Genomic DNA, 20,178 nt, shown 5'->3' on the forward strand with positions numbered 1-20,178 from the left:
CTTGAATGTTTTCTCCTGTGCTCCCTAAGAGCCCCTGTCTGTGTCTGCGAACGGTGGGGGTGGGGGTTGTGTTCACGGGATCCCAAGAGCAGGAGCATCTACAGAGGAGCCAGCGTTCCCCCATCATCAAGGGAGTATTGATGTGTCTAAGGCAACCAAGGTGCCTCCAGCATGGCTGTGGCTGGATTAACAAGCATTTCCACCCAGTGAGGGAAGAGAAGAAGACTGCTAGAGATGTACAAGGTTTTTCTTACTCTTTTTTTTTTTTTTTTGAGACGGAGTCTCGCTCTGTCGCCCGGGCTGGAGTGCAGTGGCGGGATCTCAGCTCACTGCAAGCTCCGCCTCCCGGGTTTACGCCATTCTCCTGCCTCAGCCTCCCGAGTAGCTGGGACTACAGGCGCCCGCCACCTCGCCCGGCTAGTTTTTTGTATTTTTTAGTAGAGACGGGGTTTCACAGTGTTAGCCAGGATGGTCTCGATCTCCTGACCTCGTGATCCGCCCGCCTCGGCCTCCCAAAGTGCTGGGATTACAGGCTTGAGCCACCGCGCCCGACCGGTTTTTCTTACTCTTAAACACAGGGAAGGGGCATCTGAATTTGTAGTCTGCTGTAATCCCAGCACTTTGGGAGGCCGAGGCGGGTGGATCACTTGAGGTCAGAAGTTCGAAACCAACCTGGCCAACATGGTGAAACCCCATCTCTATTAAAAATACAAAAATTGGCTGGGCGCGGTGGCTCAAGCCTGTAATCCCAGCACTTTGGGAGGCCGAGACGGGCAGATCACGAGGTTAGGAGATTGAGACCATCCTGGCTAACACGGTGAAACCCCGTCTCTACTAAAAATACAAAAAACTAGCCGGGCGAGGTGGCGGGCGCCTGTAGTCCCAGCTACTCCGGAGGCTGAGGCAGGAGAATGGCGTAAACCCGGGAGGCGGAGCTTGCAGTGAGCTGAGATCCGGCCACTGCACTCCAGACCGGGCAACAGAGCAAGACTCCGTCTCAAAAAAAAAAAAAAATACAAAAATTAGCTGGGCATGGTGGCATGCGCCTGTGATCCCAGTTACCCGGGAAGCTAAGACACGAGAATCGCTTGAACCCCAGAGGCAGAGGTTGCAGTGAGCTGAGTTCGTGCCACTGCACTCCAGCCTGGGCAACAGAGTAAGACTCTGTCTCAAAAATAAAATAATAAAATGAATTGGCAGTCTGCATGTGATGCCTGGGATTGTAGCAGCTGCCTTCAGGTTCGTGGGGTGGAGCTGGAGAGTGCAGCAAAAGCCAGGGCATGCCAGCCAGCACCCCAGTCCATGAGGGGTCTTCCCTCAGTGCAGCCATGCTCCCTGCCACCTGCTTGTTTAGCAAGGTATGCAGTGTGCGGCTGCATGCTCGGTTAGGAAGCATTGAGTCCTGCCACTGTAGTGCGAATATCATATTTTGCCTCCTTCTTCACTACTCAAGTTCTACATCTTCACTACTCAAGTTCCACATCAGCAGATAATCTCTCTGGACAGGATGTTCCTGCATTTGTTCCTATGGCGATTCCTTCACAACATCTGAGTGTCCACATGTTGGACAGGGTTTGGGGCTTACAAGACCACAGTTTTGAAACAGACAAGTTGTCTTCAAAGAGTTTCTGTTGTAGTTTGGGGAAAAGACAGACATTAAACATCAATAAATAGGGATTTAAAATGGTGGCTGGATGTGGTGGCTCACCGCTGTTACCCCAGCACTTTGGGAGGCTGAGGTGGGAGGATTGCTTGAGCCCAGGAGTTCGAAACCAGCCTAGGAAACATAACAAGACTCTATCTCTACAAAAAATAAACGAGCCATGCATGGTGGCACGCATTTGTAGTTCCAGCTACTTGGGAGTCTGAGATAGGAGGATCATTTGAGCCCAGGAGTTTGAGGCTGCAGTGAGCCATGATTGTGCCAGTGCACTTCAACCTGGGCGACAGAGCGATATCCTGTCTCAAAACAAATAAAAATAAAATGGTGGTAATTTCTGAAGCAGTTTGGATAATTTTCTTTTATGGTGGTGTTATGAAGAAAACAAATACTATAATAAGAGCAGTATCTTTCACACTTTTTGGACAGGTGCTAGGCATGGTGACTCACACCTGTAATCTCAGCTACTTGGGAGGCTGAGGCAGAAGGATCACTTGGGGACAGGGGTTTGAGGTTGCAGTCAGCTATGACTGTGCCACTACACTCCAGCCTGGGCAACAGAGCAAGACTCCGTCTCTAAATAAATAAATATTTTAAAAATAAGTGTTTTGGATAAAACCCCATATTAATAATAAGTATTTTACATCATTATCTGGCATAGACTGTTATATATAGCATATTATTGTTGAAATACAAAACAATATGTATCCGTACTGTATGTGATACAGGGCCATTTTCAGTAACTGCTGTACACACAGCAACTCAGATGAAACTCAAGAAAATTCTTCGGAGCAAAACCAGCCAATCTTGAAAACATACATGTAGCAGGATTCCATTTATGTAACATTGATGAAATAATGTAATTACAGAGATGGAAAACAGATTAAAGGTTACCAGGGGTTAGGTTAGGGATGGTTGGGGGGTGGTTCACATCAGAGAGTCCTGTGGTGTTGAAAACCATCTGTCAGCCTGACTGATGGTTACACAGGGCTATACATGAAGTCAAAATTGTGTACAGTTAGGTACACAAAGGAGTACAGATACAACTGGGGAAACCGAGTATGTTCTGTAGACTGTACCAATGTCAGTTTTTGGCTCCTGACGCTGTGCTAGTGTATAAGGTGTTAGTTAACATTGTGGGAGGCTGGGGCAAGGGTACGCAGCACCTCCCTAGACAACCTCCTATGCAACCTCCTGTGAATCTATAATTACTTCAAAATAAAAAGTTGAAAACAAATTGTCGGCCATGACCTACTGAACTGATTGTACAACCTAATGGATGAAACCTACTGTTTTTAAAAGCACTGCTATCAAGCACCTGTGCTGGACACTTACCTTGGGCGGGGAGGTAGGGGAGGCCTCAGTGTCTGAGCCCAGACCTGGATGAAGAGGCTCAGCTCCTGTCAGGCAGAGAAAGGGACCCACAAAGGCAGAGGGACCTGACACCATGTATTGATAGGAGGGGGTGCTGTGAGCTGTAATCAGGAATCGGGGGATGAGACTCTTGGGGTGGCAGGTAGCCAAAGACCTGACCTGACCTGGTTCTAGAGACCTCTGGCTGCTGTGCAGAGAAGGGGTGGGGTGGCTAGATCAGTTGGCCACTGCAATAGAACAGGCAAAAACTGACAATGACTTGGACCTCAGAGGCAGCAGTGGAGGTCATGAAAAGTGGTTCCATTCAGCATTTGTCTCAGGTGGAGCCAAAGGACTTAGAATCCTTAGGCAACTTTTTTATCCAGGACTGATAAAGAGTTTTTAAAACAAAGTTTTTTCTTTTGAAAAAAGCAGCAGTCCCAGCTACTTGGAAGGCTGAGGTGAGAGGATCGCCCAGGCTATGGAAAGGACAGTCTTTTCAACAAATGGTTGATGCCTGGAAACTGGATATCCAAGAGTGAAGTTGGACCCTTACCAAACATCATATACAAAAGTTAACTCAAAATTGACCTAAATTTTAAGAGCTTAAAATTAAACATAGGGAATATCTTCACAACGTTGGATTTGACAGTAGTTTCTTGGATATGACACCAAAGTCATCAACATTAAGAAGAAAAAAATAAACAAATTGGACTTCATGAAAATTAAAGGCATTAAATTTCACATCAAAAGACACTATAGGCCAAGCATGGTGGTTCACTCCTGTAGTCCCAGCACTTTTGGAGGCCGAGGTGGAAGGATCACTTGAGCCCAGGAGTTCAAGACCAGCCTAGGCAACATAGTAAAACCCTGCCTCCATTCCTTCTAGAAAAAAAAATTTTAAAAAACCACACTATCAGGCCAGGCACTGTGGATCATGTCTGTAATCCCAGCATTTTGGGAGGCTGACACAAGGGGATTGCTGGAGGCCAGGAGTTCAAGACCAGTTTGGACAACATAGCAAGACCCCATCTCTACAAGTTATTTTTAAAAAAAGGTAGCTGAGCATGGTGGTGCCTGTCTGTAGTCCTAGCTACTTAGGAGGCTGAGGTAGGAGAATTGCTTGAGCCCAGGAGTTTGAGGTTACAGTGAGCTATGATTGCACTACTGCACTCTAGCCTGGGTGACAGAGCAAGACCCTATCTCTAAAAAAAAAAAGACACTTAACGACAGAATAAAAAGGCAGTCCACAGAATGGGAGAAAATATTTGCAAATCATATATCTGACAAGATATTAATAGAATTATAGAGAACTCCTAAAACTCAATGAGAAAAAAAGTTCAAAAATGGGCAAGGGGCCAGGCAGTGTGGCTTAGGCCTGTAATCCCAGCACTTTGGGAGGCTGAGGCAGGCGGATCACCTGAGGTTAGGAGTTCAAGACCAGCCTGGCCAACATGGTGAAACCACGTCTCTACTAAAAATATAAAAATTAGCCAGGTGTGGTGGCATGCACCTGTAATCCCAGTTACTTGGGAGACTGAGGCTAAATTGTTTGAACCGGGAGGTGGAGGTTGCAGTGAGCCAAGATTACGCCACTGTACTCCAGCCAGGGTAACAGAGTGAGACTGTTACAAAAAAAAAAAAAAGGCAAGGACTTGAATAGACATACAAATGGCCAAAAAGCACATAAAAAGATGCTCAGCATCACTGACCATTAGGGAAATACAAGTCAAAACCACAGTGAGATACCACCTCACACCCATTAGGATTGTTACTATTAAAAAAAAAAAGTGTGGTAAGGATGTAGAAAAATCGGAACCTTGGCTGGGTGTGGTAGCTCACATATGTAATCCCAGCACTTTGGGAGGCCAAGGCGGGCGGATCACCTGAAGTGAGGAGTTCGAGATCAGCCTGGCCAACATGGCGACCCCATCTTTACTAAAAATGCAAAAAAAAAAAAAAAAAATTAGCTGGGCACACGCCTGTAGTCCCAGCTTGGCAGGCTGAGGCAGGAGAATCGCTTGAACTCGGGAGGTGGTGATTGCAGTGAGCCAAGATCATGCCACTGCACTCCAGCCTGGGCGACAGAGTCAGACTCCGACTCCAAAAAAAAAAAAAGAAAGAAGGAAAAGTTGGAATCCTTGTGCACTACTGGGAAAATATAATGTTACAGCAGCCATGGAAAGCCATATGGTACTTCCTAAAAAAATTAAAAATAGAGTCATCATATGATCCAGCAGTTCCACTTCTGGGTGTACATCTAAAAGAAAGCACAGTCTTGAAGAGATATTTGTATTCCCGTGTTCATAGCAGCATTATTCACAATAGTAAAATGTGAAGGTAACCCAAGCGTCCATCAAAAGATGGATAAGGAAAATGTGGCATACATATAATGGAACATTAATTCAGCCATGAAATGAACATTTGATACATGCTATAACATGGATGAACCTTGAGGATTATGCTCAGTGAAATAAGCCAGTTACAAAAAGACAAACACTATGATTCCAATTCTGTGAGGTACTTAAGAATAGTTAAAATCACAGAAAAGGTAGAATGGTGGTTGCCAGGGGTTGGGGGAAGAGGGGAACAGGGAATTACGGTTTAATGGGTAGAGTTCAGTTGGGCAATGAAGAGTTCTGGAGATGGACGGATGGTGGTGATGTTGTCCGACGGTATGAATGTCCTCAATACCACTGAGCCATACAGTTAGAAATGATGAAGATAGTAAAGTTTATGTGTGTCTTACCACAATTTTTTTTTTTTTTTTTTGAATGGGAGTTTCGCTCTTCTTGCCCGGGCTGGAGTGCAGTGGTGCAATCTCTGCTCACTACAACCTCCACCTCCCAGATTGAAGCGATTCTCCTTCCTCAGCCTCCTGAGTAGCTAGGCTTACAGGCATGTGCCACCACACCTGGCTAATTTTGTATTTTTAGTAGAGATGGGGTTTCACCATGTTGATCAGGCTGGTCTCGAACTCCTGACCTCAGATGATCCACCCACCTAGGCCTCCCAAAGTGCTAGGATTACAGGCATGAGCCACGGTGCCTGGCCACCACAATTTTTAAAAAAGGGAAAAAAGTGAACCACACGCTAGGAAGACAACCTAACTTCTTATTCCAATGAAATGTTTCCCTGGTTTACCTGCAGTAAGGTGGTTAAAAAAAAAAAATCCTTTCTGAGGTTGTGATCCAAGCCACTGGGGAAAATGGCTCTATTCATACACTGGACCTGTACTGTGACGGGCTGAATTGTGTCCCCTACAGGCTGAATTGTGTCCCCTACAGTTCTTATGTTGAAGTCCTACCCACGACCCTCCCACTCCCCCCAACCCCATACCTCAGAACGTGACTGTATTTGGAGGTATTTGGAGGTAGCATTGTTAAAGAGATAATTAAGTTATAATGAGGTCATTAGATGGGCCCTATTCCAGTATAACTGGTGTCTACAAAAAATTAGGACACAGACTGTGGGACAACCATGTGAGGGAAAAGGTGGCCATCTGCAAGCTAAGGAGAAAGGCTCAGAAAACAAGCCTGCTGGTACCTTGATCTTAGGAGTTCTAGCCCCCAGAACTGTGAGAAAATAAATTTCTGTTGTTTAAGCCACCCAGTCTATGGTACTTTGTAATGGCAGCCTGAGCAGACCAATACATTCACCATTCTAGACTATGCACTTGAGATAGAGTCCGCTGCCCCTGCCAGGCCTCCCATCCTCTTGAGGACCACGGCATCTTTATTGACTAGTATGTCCCTGGCCTGCTCCACACTCTTCTACCTCCCTCTAACCCCAGCTGAACACACAAAGGGGTGTTTCTTTCCCATCAGGAAGGCCTTGCTTCTCCGCTCACCTTTCCAACTGGCAACTTCCTTTCCCACCACTCCTCTGTTACTTTGACTCCTGTTGGTGGTACTTTCACTATACCCTTGGGATCTTTTTATACTTTTTTTTCCCCCATTTGAGGGCTGCGGTTGATGTCTGTCATCATCTTCCCAATACCTGGTGAAGGGCAGCATCTGTCACCCCCGTCCATCTCAGGTGAATTAAGTTTTTTTTTTTTTTGAGACGGAGTCCCTCTCTGTTGCCCAGGCTGGGGTGCAGGTGCATGATCTTGGCTCACTGCAAGCTCCACCTCCCAGGTTCACACCATTCTCCTGCCTCAGCCTCCCGAGTAGCTGGGACTACAGGCGCGTGCCACCATGCCCAGCTAATTTTTTTGTATTTTTAGTAGAGATGGGGTTTCACTCTGTCAGTCAGGATGGTCTCAATCTCCTGACCTCGTGTTGTGATCCACCGGCCTTGGCTTCCCAAAGTGCCGGGATTACAGGCGAGTCACTGAGCCCAGCCTGGTGAATTAATTTTAATTCTGGCTGGGCGTGGTGGCTGACACCTATAATCCCAGGGCTTTGGGAGGCCAAAGTAGGCAGATCACTTGAGGTCAGGAGGTCGAGACCAGCCTGGCCAACATGGCAAAATTCTGTCTCCTAAAAATACAAAAATTAGCCACGCGTGGTGGCGCACGCTTATAATCTCAGATATTCGGGAGGCTGATGCAGTAGAATCGCTTGAACCAGAGAGACAGAGTTTGTAGTGAGCTGAGATTATGTCACTGCACTCCAGCCTGGGCAATAGAGTGAGATTCTGTCTCAAAAAAAAAAATAAAAAATAAAAAAAAATTCTAACACAAGACAAAGGAGCATTTTGATTAAACCAGTATTTATTAACAGCATGCCTAATTCTGTGGAAAGCAGACTTGAACCCTGGTCATTCCTACTCTCAGGGGCAGCATGTTAAGGATAGCAGCCTGCAAGTCTATCTCTTAAACTCCACTTGTGTGTACACCTTGGTGACGTCACTGTACTTGCCTTCAGGGGGCTGGTAATTAGGGATTGGTGGTGTGTAACATGGCCCTTCCCTCTCAAAGGGGAACAGGTTGGGATCCCGCTTGATGGCCTCAGCATGGAGCTTCGGGGACTCAAGTCGCAGTTCCTCCAGAGCTTCCTGCTGGGCTTCTAGCATGGCCCTGATGGTGTCCCTCTCCATCTTATGCTCTTGCTGCTTGTACAAGGACCACTTCTTCAGAAGCAGAGCTCTCCTCTCAGTCTCCTCAAAGGTGAGCTCCACCTGAGGCCGCTGTCTGCAAAGAAACTAAGGGTTACCAACCTCACTGGCATGGAATTCTGTGACTGCAACTGACACAAGTATTCCCATTGCCAGACACAGACAGGACTTAGGAGATAAAACAAGTTTGGGACAAATTAAGAAATGGAATGCTGAATGTGGCTGCAGCTGCAACTGATGCTGGGAACCAAGGTCATTTGCTTTCTGTCAGAAGAACAGATGGTCTGAGGAGACTGGTAGCACTTCCTCTGCCCAGGCAAATACTCCCTTGGATGAGAGGTGACTTTAACACCCGCCCCTTTATAGATGGTGCACACTGCTTACAAAATGGCAGCAGGAACTGTTAACCCTGCACACAGTAGAATCCCAACAAATACCAACTAAAGGTATCTGCATGATAAAACAAGAGGCCAAGTGTTTTCTACTGTTAGGATGAGGTGAGGGCTTCAGACGTCAGGCCCAAAGGATCAGAAACAGCCAAGACTCCTCATGCATGAGAGCAAAAACATGAACTCCAGAGTAGTGCTTAAGCATCTGGATTATAAGTTCTTTCCCACCCAGAGCCATTCAAGAGTACCACCCAAGGATGCTTTCTCCTGCTCCCAAAAGAAGCAAGGACTCAATTAGGGCCAAGTCAGCTCAAGCCTACTGACCAATTACTATCACAGGTGTGAACTACAGACACAACTACCTGAAGTTGATAGAACTCCTTTGTGCTGAGGACTTCATCCCTAGAGAAGGATCCTTACCTTGCTTTATCCAAGAACTTTAGAGGGGTAATAAAATCTTCAATAGGAATTAGCTCTTGACTAGCCTTTTCCAGTTTTCGGATCCTCTTTTTCAAGCGCTCCTTTGCTGCTTGGTCTTTTTTAGGATCTACCTTCTTCTTCTTTCGAAGAGGTTCTGATCTAATAGATAAAGCAAATATTAAACATTTTCCTCTTCAGTCTCATGAACCTACGGAGAGACAAAATGGTAAGTACCCCAAATTGACCTCTCCACTAGGGGAAGGAGCTGTGCATAACTGACTCATGAGCTCAGCGTGGTGAGGAGGTACTCCACCCCAGAGTACTTGTGAGAACTGTGTGGGTGCCATCAATTATAAAAAACAGTACAAAAGCAGCTGGGCGCAGTGGCTCACGCCTGTAATCCCAGCACTTTGGGAGGCAAAGGTGGGCAGATTACCCAAGGTCAGGAGTTCGAGACCAGCCTAGCCAACATGGCGAAACCCTGTCCCTACTAAAAATACAAAAATGAGCCAGGTGTGGTGGTGCGCAGCTATAATCCCAGCTTCTCAGGAAGCTGAGGCAGGAGAATCACTTATGCCTGGGAGGCAGAGGTTGCAGTGGGACGATATCGTGCCACTGTACTCCAGCTTGGGTAACAGAGCGAGACTCTGTCTCAAAAAAAAAAGTACAAAAGCAACAGGGGACATCAGAGTATAAAATCAGGGGAAGTGTTCCTCTTTACTGCTGGGATTCAGGTGTGCCTTGGGATTACATTCAAAAGTGAAAATACCAAACTGTTGGATTAGGAGCTTGTTACTATTAAAATTGATTTGTGGGCCAGGTGTGGGCCGGCCTGTAATCCCAGCACTTTGGGAGGCCGAGGTGGGTGGATCACCTGAGGTCAGGAGTTCGAGACCAGCCTGACCAACATGGTAAAACCCCATCTCTACAAGAAATGCAAAAATTAGCCGGGCATGGTGATTGGCACCTGTAATCCCAGCTAGCTGGGAGGCTGAGGCAGGAGAATGGCATGAACCCAGGAGGCGGAGGTTACAGTGATCCCAGGTCGCACCACTACACTCCAGCCTGGGTGACACAGTGAGACTCCATCTCAAAAAAAAAAAAAAAAAGAAGAATCAAATCCTTTACCATCAAGACTGACTGAATCAAGTATCTAGAAAAAGTCAAGAGTGCCAGATGGAAATACCTTTAATACTTGCATCATCCCCACACTCTCCAGGGCCTCAAAATGGGCAGGGAAGAGAAGGCTCATGGAGAAACAGAAACTTAAGCTATGTCCTTTAAAACACACAAGAATCCCTTCCAGGAGAATACTTATTTAAACTGCTCAAATTTTAAAAATTATAAACAGCAACCTATGGTATGGAAAATGTTGGAAAGACAGAACTGAGAAACTTTGTAGGCTGCTAATTTTGCAAACCACACATCCAGCAGTCTGGCTTTGTTCTCTACACATCGAATGACACCTATACCCCCAGAGGTCAGGCCCGCGGTTGAGTTTTACCTCATGGGAATGAGTTCCCAGAAAGACAACAATGATGCTCGCTGGTGAGTATTTCTAATCTGCGTCTGCCAAGTTCCCAGAAGCCTGAAAGACACAAGAGTATGTATAAATACTGATTCTCGAGACCAGGCGCGGTGGCAAACGTCTGTAATCCTGGCACTTTGGGAGGCCGAGGTGGGTGGATCGTGAGGTCAGGAGTTCAAGACCAGCCTGGCCAAGATGGTGAAACCCCGTCTCTACTAAAAATACAAAAATCAGCCGGGCGTGGTGGCGGACGCTTGTAATCCCAGCTACTCGGGAGGCCAGGGCAGAACTGCTTGAACCTGGGAGGCAGAGTTGCAGTGAGCCAAAATCGCGCCACTGCACTCCAGCCTAGGCGACAGTGAGAAACTCTTGTCTCAAATAAATATCTCATTCTCTCCCACTTCACAGGAAAATAAAAAATTACAATGCTCCCGAACCCGGGGCACTTATAACTACTTGATGTGACAGCAAGGTCAACGTGGGAGATTTTTCAAAATCGTTCACACCACAGAGGACTTGGGCAGGATCCCTGCTCGCCAGGGTGCTCAGATTTTCATGCATAAGAGTCACAATCAGATATGGCTCATCCCTGAGATATTCGTGGACTGGGAAGCGAGCAGGGAGCACAGGCGAGTCCCGGGGAACAGGCGCAAAGACCCCGCAGGCGCCCTGGGTACTCCGCTACCCGGTCGGCGTCCGCACTCACCCGCTCGTCTGGCGCAGGGCTAGCGAGATACCTCGCAGCCCGTAAGCCGTCATGGCTACCCTCGCCGCTTCCGGGCGTGCGCCCCTCCGCACTCCGACCCGCGGTGCCCCCTGCTGAGGTCCGGCAGACCAGCCGCCCAGCGCTCAGGCGTTCCGGCAGCAGGGGCTGGGACGCGCTTGTCCCCGCCCCCGACGCAGCCCCGCCTCGGGCGTCCGCTGCGCACACAACAGCGCCTAGCATTTCACGCGGCTGAGGATCCTCCCTTCCGTCCCCGCCCTGGGCTGGGAGTGCGCCTCTGCAGCGGGCACTGTCCCGCCAGCCAGGCCCTAGCCGGTTGGTCGGTCTGCGCCCTCGCGCGGGCCTCGACTCTGCAGTGCAGCCGGAGCGGCCGAGGGGCGTCCCTCTGCTCCTCCGAGTCCAAATGTTCACGTCTAGGCAAAGGGCCCCGATCTTCCAATAAACACGTCCGCCCCAGCCTCCCCGACCAGGGTTGGCTCGTTCCCCTCATTCGTTCGAGTCCGAAGCCAGGGTCACATTTCGGCGCCGGCGCGGAGCCCGGCGCTCGCAAGATGCCCAATAGCGCGTGTTGATGAATGACGGAAGCTAGTTAATAAGTCGGACTCAGACTGGCGAGGCAGAGCTGGTGACGGGCGGTCCACGCCACCTGGGCCCCGCCTGCCTCTGCGACCGGCCCGGGTTGCAACTCCAGGCCCCGCTCGCTGTCCGCCGTCCAGGCGAACCGCTCCTTCTGGGGCGCCCGCGCCCGGGCCCGACCCGAAGCCCCTGCCAGCCGAGGAACCGGGGCGGCCCAGTCAGCGTGGGGAGCGGTTTCCCGCCGGGGCGATTTGGCAGGTGCGCGCCGTGACTTCCGGCGTTGCCCGGGAGCCGCCTGAGGAGGAGCGGCGCAGGGGATGCGGCTGTGGTGGCGGCGGCGCGCGGCCGAGCCGGGGGGCGGCTGTGGCGGCGAGGCGCGGGCCGGCGATGGCGCCGCGGCCCTGAGGGGCGGGCGGCGGCGGCGGAGCGGGCGGGCCGCGGAGAAGCGGCGCGGTGGCTCCATGGCCCGGGCGTCGCTGAGGGGACCCGGCTCTCGCCTCAGCCCGGCGGCGGCGGCGGCGGCCGAACAATGAAGCTCCTGAAGCCGACCTGGGTCAACCACAATGGTAAGTGCGCGCAGGGGTCGCGGGAGGCCGAGCCCGCAGTCGGGTCGGGGTCTGGTGTCGAGTCGGGGCGCGCGCAAGTCCTGCCTGCCTCGCCCCTGACGCCCAGTACCCGGTGCCCAAGCCAAGAAGCCGGCGGGAGCGGACTTTGTCCTCAGCGCGGGGAGGCCGGTGAGCCCCAGCACGTGCTCCGGGTTGACCGCAGCGAAGGCCATCTTCGCCCCTGGCTCTTGCTCTGAGTCTTCCGCTGCCCACCTGTGGTCCTTGGAGGGGCCGCGGCCTGGCTCCCCGGAGCGGGCCTTGGTGCGGGCCAGTGCCTTCCACTGGTCTGCATCGCCCGGGAAGTACTCAGATAGTCCTGAAGGTGAAACCGGGACGAAATCCCCCTTGTGGCCTTTCAATGGCAGGGTGAAGATCTGAAATCTGCAAGAGGGACTGTTACTGTCCCTCTGGATCTGGTGACAGTGCCCCCAGTTGGGGAATTGTGGTCCCTGAATAGGAGGGCTTGGAGGCCCAGGGTCCCCGCCGAAGGATCCACGATTAATGCTGAGCTGGGACATCAGGGTGAACTAGGGTTGGGCATAGGTGTGTTCTAGGAGAGGGGCTTCCTTAGCTCTGTGGCGGTGGCCTCTAAGCATACCCTTGGGGAACAGACTCATCCGCCCCGTATCTTGACCCTGATACAGAGAGGCTAGTGGTAATCAGTTTCGTCATAGTTCTGCCTTGTTGGCAGAACTGCTGCAAGAGTTGGTGTTTGCTCCCCAGGGAGATGAAAAAAAGCGCACCCCTCCCCCACCCCACTCTGCTGACAGCACTGTAGCACAGAAATCAACCCAGGGAGACTCCTGCAGCCCAGGGCCTGATTCTGGCCTGTCTCTGACTCTTGACAGGCAAGAGTCACCCTGATCAGGTCACCCTGATGCTGTCTTGTTCCTCATTTCTACTTTGCAATGCGACTAGAGGGTGCTACCGTTTTCTTTAAGAGCCAGAAGAATAGATACTTTAACATGTGACTTTTTCGTTTTGAATTTGGTCCTGGAATGCTCTCTACTACCACAACTAAACTGAACTGATAATGTCTGTTGTCTCCTGCCACCTCTCTCCCTTTCCATCTTATGTGATGTCTTTCCCATTTTTCAGGGAATAGGTGAGGTCACATGTTTCTTTTGAAACGGTTCATCCTGAGTTACCCCGGTAGATGTGCTGTATCACTGTCTGTGTGTTTTGCCTTGCATGGAAGGTGTTGGGGGTACTTTCCATATGCCCCCAGGGTAGGGACTGCCTCAATCCCTTCTGTATGCCCTGCTGCATTGAGCAACCTCTTCCACATGATGGGTATGTGATAAATATTGGCTAAAACAGGTCAGAAAGGTGAGATTTTCATAATTTATCAAGATGAAGTTAGGTTTACAGTGCATGAAAGCAGAAGTCTTGAGTTTCAGTTTCATTTCTCCTCTTGATCTCCAAGAGCGTTTCCTGATGTGTACTGTGCAGATCTTTCCCTGGAGAACTGGACAAATGTTGTAATTATGAATTATGATGCTTGTGATTAGGAAAGGAAAAATGTTATTATGAACTAGTTTACCGTATGAAGGTCTGATGGAATTTTTATTTTAAAATGATTTACCTAAATCAGTTTGTGTGAATAGCCTACCCTTCTCCAGCCTCTCCTCTACTGTCATGTAACTTGTTCCTTTTTGATAAGCTCCTTTGTAGGCCAAAAGTTTTATTCTATGTAAACATAAGTAAGTCAACATGCTTAAGTGATGAACTAGGTACAAATGAATAAGAGACTGCACTCAGATCAGCAGCCAAGTGCATCACCTGGCGGAGCAAGCACAACAGTGGCCCTTGTTGCTGAGGGCCTCTCTGCAGCCCTAGAACAGAGCATGATAATATCTGTTCTAACCACTTCACAGTATGCTGGTGATACTCAGTTGGGAGCGTAGATACAAAAACGCTCCCCAAACTGTAAAGTGGTTTAGAAATCTGAGATAGTAAGTAATAATAAAAAGAGGTTGGGCATGGTGGCTCACACCTGTAATCCCAGCACTTTGGGAAGCTGAGGTGGGCGGATCAAGAGGTCAAGAGATTGAGACCACCCTGGCCAACATGGTGAAACCCCATCTCTACTAAAAATACGAAAATTAGCTGAGTGTGGTGGCGCGCACCTGTAGTCCCAGCTACTCGGGAGGCTGAGGCAGGAGAATTGCTTGAACCCGAGAGGTAGAGATTGCAGTGAGCCGAGATTGCGCCACTGCACTCCAGCCTGGCAGAGCGAGACTCCATCTCAAAGGAAAAAAGATATGGCGACTCTGACAGGATGGGATTTAACTTCTTTTAAACTTGTTCTTTGTCAAATTTCCTTTCTTTTAAAATTTCATGGAATGTTCAGAAGGACTGTCAGAGGTAAATTACCACTGCCCTGGAAGAAATGATGCTGGTCTGAATCACTGCTGAGCAGGCCTTTAAAGACTATAGGAGTATTGGTGGCTGCTGGGAGCAGGGGCTGCTCAGCCAAAAGCCTAAGGGGTGGGTAGTGGCCAATAAAATTGTGCTTGCTTTTATAAAGCACATCATTGCACTTTCTGGCTTCCTCGTCTGTATTCATGTCTCCTATCTCGTGAAGCACAAACTTAACTTTTTTTTTTTTTTTAATAGAAATGGGATCTTACAATGTTGCCCAGACTCAAATGCCTGGGCTCAAGGAATCTTCCTGCCTCAGCATCCTGAGTAGCTGGGACTACAGGCGTGAGCCACTGCACCCAGCATGAACATAGTTTTTCTGTTTTTCGAGAGTCTAAAGGGGAAAGTAGCAGAGAGCTCAACATTTTTCTCTGGTGTGGCAGGGAATCCATTCAAAGTAGAGAGGGCAGCCATAACAGGGAAAGAAGTATTTGTTGAAGTGTAGGTGTGCTATGGTCTTTTCTTGGCTGATAATAGAGAAACCTCTAAGGGAAGGTTTCCCAACTTCAACAGGTTGACATTTTGGGCCATAAGACTGTGTGATTGTCATCTATGTTATGGAATGTTTCTAGTATCCTTGGCCTCTACCCACCAGGTGCCAGTAGCACTTCACAACCACCACCTAGTTGTATCAACCAAAAATATCTCCAGTCATTGCCAATGTCCATTGGTAGCCAAAATCACCCCCAGTTGAGAACCACTTGTCTAAGGTTATCAATAAGTTAATCTTGAAGTTGTCACATTGCAGTGAAATGAGCCTTGAATGTGGAATCAGACTGGGTTCAAAACTGCATCATTTACTAGCTATAAATTTTTGGACTTATAACTCTACTTCTGGGCCTTGGTAAAATAAGACTTATCTCTTCCATTTTATCCTGTGACCAAATATAAAAGATTGTTAAATTGAGATATATAATAATAGCTATCATTTATATAGAAGTTATGTGTGTCAGGTATTGTTCATACATACACATTTTACTTTGTGTTCTTGGATATAGTATTCTCTATATATTTTATTTTAGAATTGACCTGAATAAGCGTCATTTCTAAGTTAGATTAAGGTCAGAAAGTGAAAACAGCTAGGTTTCTGGTTTTAAAGCTTGTAGAAATAGGGAGTTTGTATGTTTAGAAAATCTCACTGAGATTCATGACTCTTCCCAACTCTGGGCCTTTGCTCCTGAGTTTTTTCTGGAATTCTCATGCTTGGGGAGACAGCTCTCATGCTCAGCTCTTTGGTGAAGCCCATTCTAACCAAGAAGGCCAGGACTGAAAGAGCTCTTGTCCACCTTTGGCCTCTGGTACACACTTTGATGGCAGTGTTATGAAAAGGGATTTGGGAAATTTTCAAGAATAGGATAATTTCCCAGTAATCACATGACCTTATGGTGTGTGTTTTCTCCTGTCCTGCGACTGGATTATTTTTACCCCTACGTTGTGTCATTCTGAAAAGGATTTGAAGCTGTCCTACTGAGACCTCAGCATGAAAATTAAATAATTCAGCTTGAAGGGAAAATGTAGGCAGAATCATATAATGATAAAGTCAGGAGTGGGTGGGTAAGATCCAACCTGCTGCCAGAGGGCACTGCAGACCTATGTCTGATAATTGTCAGGGAAAGGATCCTAATGGTGAGATTATATGATTGCAGTGGTTGAGAGATAAACTTGGCAGTTGCTCTAAATCAGTGATTCTGCAAGGCAATGTCTAGAGACATTTATGGTTGTCACAACAGGGTTGAGCAGGGTAAGTGTTGCTGGTATCAAGTGGGTAGAGGAGAAATCTACTGTTAAACATCCTGTAGCATTCAGGACAGCCCACACATGGAGAATTATCTAGCCCCAAATATCAGTAGTGCTAAGGGTGAGAAACCCCGCTCTGAATAAGTTATTTGCCTTTTGGTGTATCTGTCTTTTTTTTTTTTTTTTTTTTTTTTTTTTGAGGCGGAGTCTCGCTCTGTCGCCCGGGCTGGAGTGCAGTGGCCGGATCTCAGCTCACTGCAAGCTTCGTCCCCGGGTTTACGCCATTCTCCTGCCTCAGCCTCCTGAGTAGCTGGGACTACAGGCGCCCGCCACCTCGCCCGGCTAGTTTTTGTTTTCTTTTTTTTTTTAGTAGAGACGAGGTTTCACCGTGTCAGCCAGGATGGTCTGGATCTCCTGACCTCGTGATCCGCCCGTCTCGGCCTCCCAAAGTGCTGGGATTACAGGCTTGAGCCACCGCGCCCGGCCTGGTGTATTTGTCTTATAGTTCCGACTAGACTGTAAGTTTCTTGAGGACAAGAATTTTGTCTTCTGTTTTTGGAATCAGATATCCTGCTCTGGAGTCTCTGTGCCCTGCTGCTTACTAGATATGTGACAAAAAGTTTTTCTATCTCTTTTCCTAATCTGTTCATGAAGTCAGTAATTCTTACCTCACCTGCTCCATATGATAGCTCAGAAAATGCAGATTCTCTCAGCAATTTCTCTCCTGACTTATGCCTGAAGACAGTAGGTTGATTTAGGAAAATAACCAGAGTACATCTGAAGAGTCAGAAGAAAACTGGGTGAGATTTTGCTGTGGATTTTTCACTACTTTACGCAACAAACATTGAACCTAGAAGGTAAGAGTTCTATGGGGTCCAGGGGTAAATAGGGCTCTCTCTGAATGGAAAGCTGTGTGGAAGATAGATGAGAGAGATTGACATACAAACCATATTCTAGAATGCAGGGCAGGGGAAACAGGAGCTAGAGGAATAAGCATGATAGCCCAAGGAAGAAGGGCACTCCTCCAGCAGAGTCGAGTTTGTGGATGTGTCCTTGGACTGAACCTTGACGTGACTAGAATTGTGATGGCAGAGAAGGTGCTACGGCACATGAGACCATCAGGAGAAAAGGCCCAGAGGGTGAAAGCATTTAGGAAAAGACATAGAACATGTTAGGAGGGAGGCTAAACGGGGCAAGAGGGAGAAGGGGGCTGGGAGGCAGAGCCTTGCCAGCAGCTTGAACTTCCTTCTTGGGGTTCGGGGAGGAGAGCATTGAGGCTTCTGAGGAAGCTGGATAAAATACCCAGCCTGTGTCTTAGGAAGGCCCTGGAGGAGTTAGGAGTTTCCAGCCTTGGTGAGATGCTCAGGGAGACAGGGAGGTCACAGGTGATGGAGGTGAGAAGTAGAGAGGCACTAAAGACAGGGTAAAGGTAGAATTAATGGGGCTTGGCCATATAGGCAGGTGACTGTAGATTTGGGCCACTCTGAGTTTATTTATTTATTTATTTTATTTATTTATTTTGAGACAGCGTCTAGCTCTGTCACCCAGGCTGGAGTGCAGTGGCATGATCTCAGCTCACTGCAACTTCTGCCTCCCGGGTTCAAGTGATTCTCCTATCTCAGCCTCCCGAGTAGCTGGGATTACAGGCACATGCCACCACGCCTGGCTAATTTTTGTATTTTTAGTGTTTGGTATTTAGTATTTTGTATTTTAATACATATTTTTGCCGTGTTGGTCTGGCTGGTCTCGAACTCCTGACCTCAGGTGATCCACCTGCCTTGGCCTCCCAAAGTACTAATATTACAGGTGTGAGCCACCGTGCCCAGCCACTCTCTGAATTTTTTTCTTTAATACGCTGGAGAAAGAGTATGGATGAAGGCTAGAAAATGGGATTTTCTTAAACATTTGTTTTATTCTAAGAAGTGGTTGAAAAGCTATTTTCATTTCATGAGCAGAATCATAGTTACACAGCTGGGAGGGACTTCTGGGAAGGATCTGACTTTGACCACTGAAGCCAAGTAGGAGACCTGCTGCCACTGTGCTGATCTTGGGTCCTGCTGGTGACCAGGAAGAGGATGCTCTGTGTCTGACTTGACCCCTCCCTTTCCCCAGAGGTTGCCAGCATGTTCTGTTCATCCGGGGTGTTTGCCTAGGGACTGCAGAGGTATATAGCACATGAACCAGAGGTATGGAATGGGCCCTGGGGACCAAAAATTTATGCAAAGCACATTTTATCATCCTGCCAGAGTCAGCAACAACACCTGGAAGTGAGTGGGATTGTGAACAGTGTGCATATTGTCAAATAGCACAAAAGGAGTGTTGCAAATATTGTAGGGTTGCCTGCCTTGTTCCTTGTTAGCAGAACCCCGATTTTTTTGGTCTGCCTTCTGCAGGCCAAGCTGCTGATAGCCCTAAGCTGGTGTGTGGGTAAGTGCCAAAGATTTGTTGAGGAACAGCTATGTAATGCCATTTCGGCCCTTGAGACTAGGAGGGGATGTCTGCTGGAACCCCCTAGGGAATTAGATAAGAGGAGATGCTTGAAAGGCCAGTCTCTTCTGCTGGACTTTACTAGGTCTGTGTGTAAAAGCCAGCTTTTGACCATGAGGATGGGGCCAACACTGATTACAGGAGAGGAAGACAGAGGGACATGTCTCTTTAAGTTGCTAAATTAATGCACCCTGAAGCTGACCTATCTCAGGACTTGTTATATATGATAGAGGATTACCCTTGAAATTCTCTGTGACTTGCAGCAGTACAGTTTGCAGATGGAAACAGGCTGAGATGAGGTGACCCCCCACCCCCAAGATTCCTCTAGAAGTGATAGAGATGTGTTGAGAGTCACACTTAGACTCCAGCCCAAGCCCAGACTTACTCTTTCTAATTTGCTAAGCGCTGGCCTTTGTGCTGAGGCTGGCCGCTCTGTCCTGGAGAACTTCAAGCCCATTTCCTCCTCAGAAGGACAGCTTTCAGAAACCACGTGGTACAACATGGGACCAGGAGTCTGGTCCCTGGAGCTTGTCCTCTGACTGCTTCTGTAGCCATTCTGAGTGCCTTGGGGCTTCTAACCTGGTAGGTTTCTCCTGAAGTGTGCTTGATGAGCCTTCTCTGGCATTTGGTTTTCAAGAGTTCTCTGGTTGTGGGGTATCGAGAATGTTTTCAGTGAGAAGCCGAAGGGAGAGGTCTGTGCCCCAGCCTTGGACTTTGGGTCTTCCCCATTGGCCTGATTGGTCCAACTAGGTCATGTGCCCTCTCTTGTATCAGTCATCGTTGCCTACTGGCTTACATAAGGGACATAGTGGATATCTGAATAAAAATGGAGTTGTATTAGATACCTCCCCAGGGGAACATACGCTCCTGGAAAACAGACTTTGTCTTTGCTCATGCCCTTTTCCCAGGGCCAGGAATGGTACTTGGTACACACCATAGTAGTCACTCAGTAAATGTTGAAGGAGTGCTGAGTGCTGGAAGTTGGTGATGCAAAGTGGCTGATGGATGGGCAGCTAACAATGTCTGTTGTGCTTGGCTGGTAGAGTTGATGTACTGCACATAAACTTCTTGTTCATCCTGACTGGCTCTTTCTGGTGGAATCTGCTGGGAAACACTCTGCCCAAGCCTTACCCAAGGAGTTCATTTACATGATTCTGTCTTCTGGAGCTTTCCATTTTAGGAAAGGAAGTGGATGAAACAGATAGCAAATGGTT

The 20,178-nt window shown here is 48.2% G+C and overlaps 2 protein-coding genes across 4 annotated transcripts in view; one reads left to right on the forward strand and one right to left on the reverse strand.

Annotated features, from left to right (window-relative positions):
• Window positions 1-7,712: 7,712 nt before the first annotated feature.
• On the reverse strand, window positions 7,713-11,946 carry MRPL40 (mitochondrial ribosomal protein L40). The gene is made up of 4 exons (XM_017856667.1): window positions 11,118-11,946; window positions 10,388-10,471; window positions 8,884-9,042; window positions 7,713-8,150 (listed from the first exon to the last, which is right to left on the reverse strand). The coding sequence occupies exons 1-4, from the start codon at window positions 11,168-11,170 to the stop codon at window positions 7,826-7,828; spliced, it is 621 nt and encodes a 206-aa protein (XP_017712156.1). The 5' UTR covers window positions 11,171-11,946; the 3' UTR covers window positions 7,713-7,825.
• Window positions 11,947-11,967: 21 nt separating this feature from the next.
• The window catches only part of HIRA (histone cell cycle regulator), a 107,511-nt gene continuing 99,300 nt past the window's right edge, over window positions 11,968-20,178 (forward strand). For 2 of the 3 annotated variants that reach the window (XM_017856659.1, XM_017856663.1), the window contains exon 1: window positions 11,968-12,277. In XM_017856659.1, coding sequence (XP_017712148.1) covers window positions 12,241-12,277 — 37 coding nt within the window. In that variant the 5' untranslated portion in view covers window positions 11,968-12,240. The remainder of the gene's footprint in view (window positions 12,278-20,178) is intronic. The other variant, XM_017856660.1, reaches the window with a different exon arrangement.

This window comes from Rhinopithecus bieti, unplaced genomic scaffold (assembly GCF_001698545.2).
Source record: "Rhinopithecus bieti isolate Rb0 unplaced genomic scaffold, ASM169854v2 scaffold_44745, whole genome shotgun sequence".
In the NCBI taxonomy this organism is placed as follows: domain Eukaryota; kingdom Metazoa; phylum Chordata; class Mammalia; order Primates; family Cercopithecidae; genus Rhinopithecus; species Rhinopithecus bieti.

Bases quoted from the DNA above. Each gene is read 5' to 3' on its own strand.
- MRPL40 (XM_017856667.1), bottom strand. From the start codon at position 11,170: ATGACGGCTTACGGGCTGCGAGGTATCTCGCTAGCCCTGCGCCAGACG. The intron at 10,472-11,117 runs GTGAGTGCGGAC...TGTGTCTTTCAG, and splicing joins GCCCTGCGCCAGACGAGCGG to GCTTCTGGGAACTTGGCAGA. The intron at 8,151-8,883 runs GTAAGGATCCTT...GTTTCTTTGCAG, and splicing joins AAGTTCTTGGATAAAGCAAG to ACAGCGGCCTCAGGTGGAGC.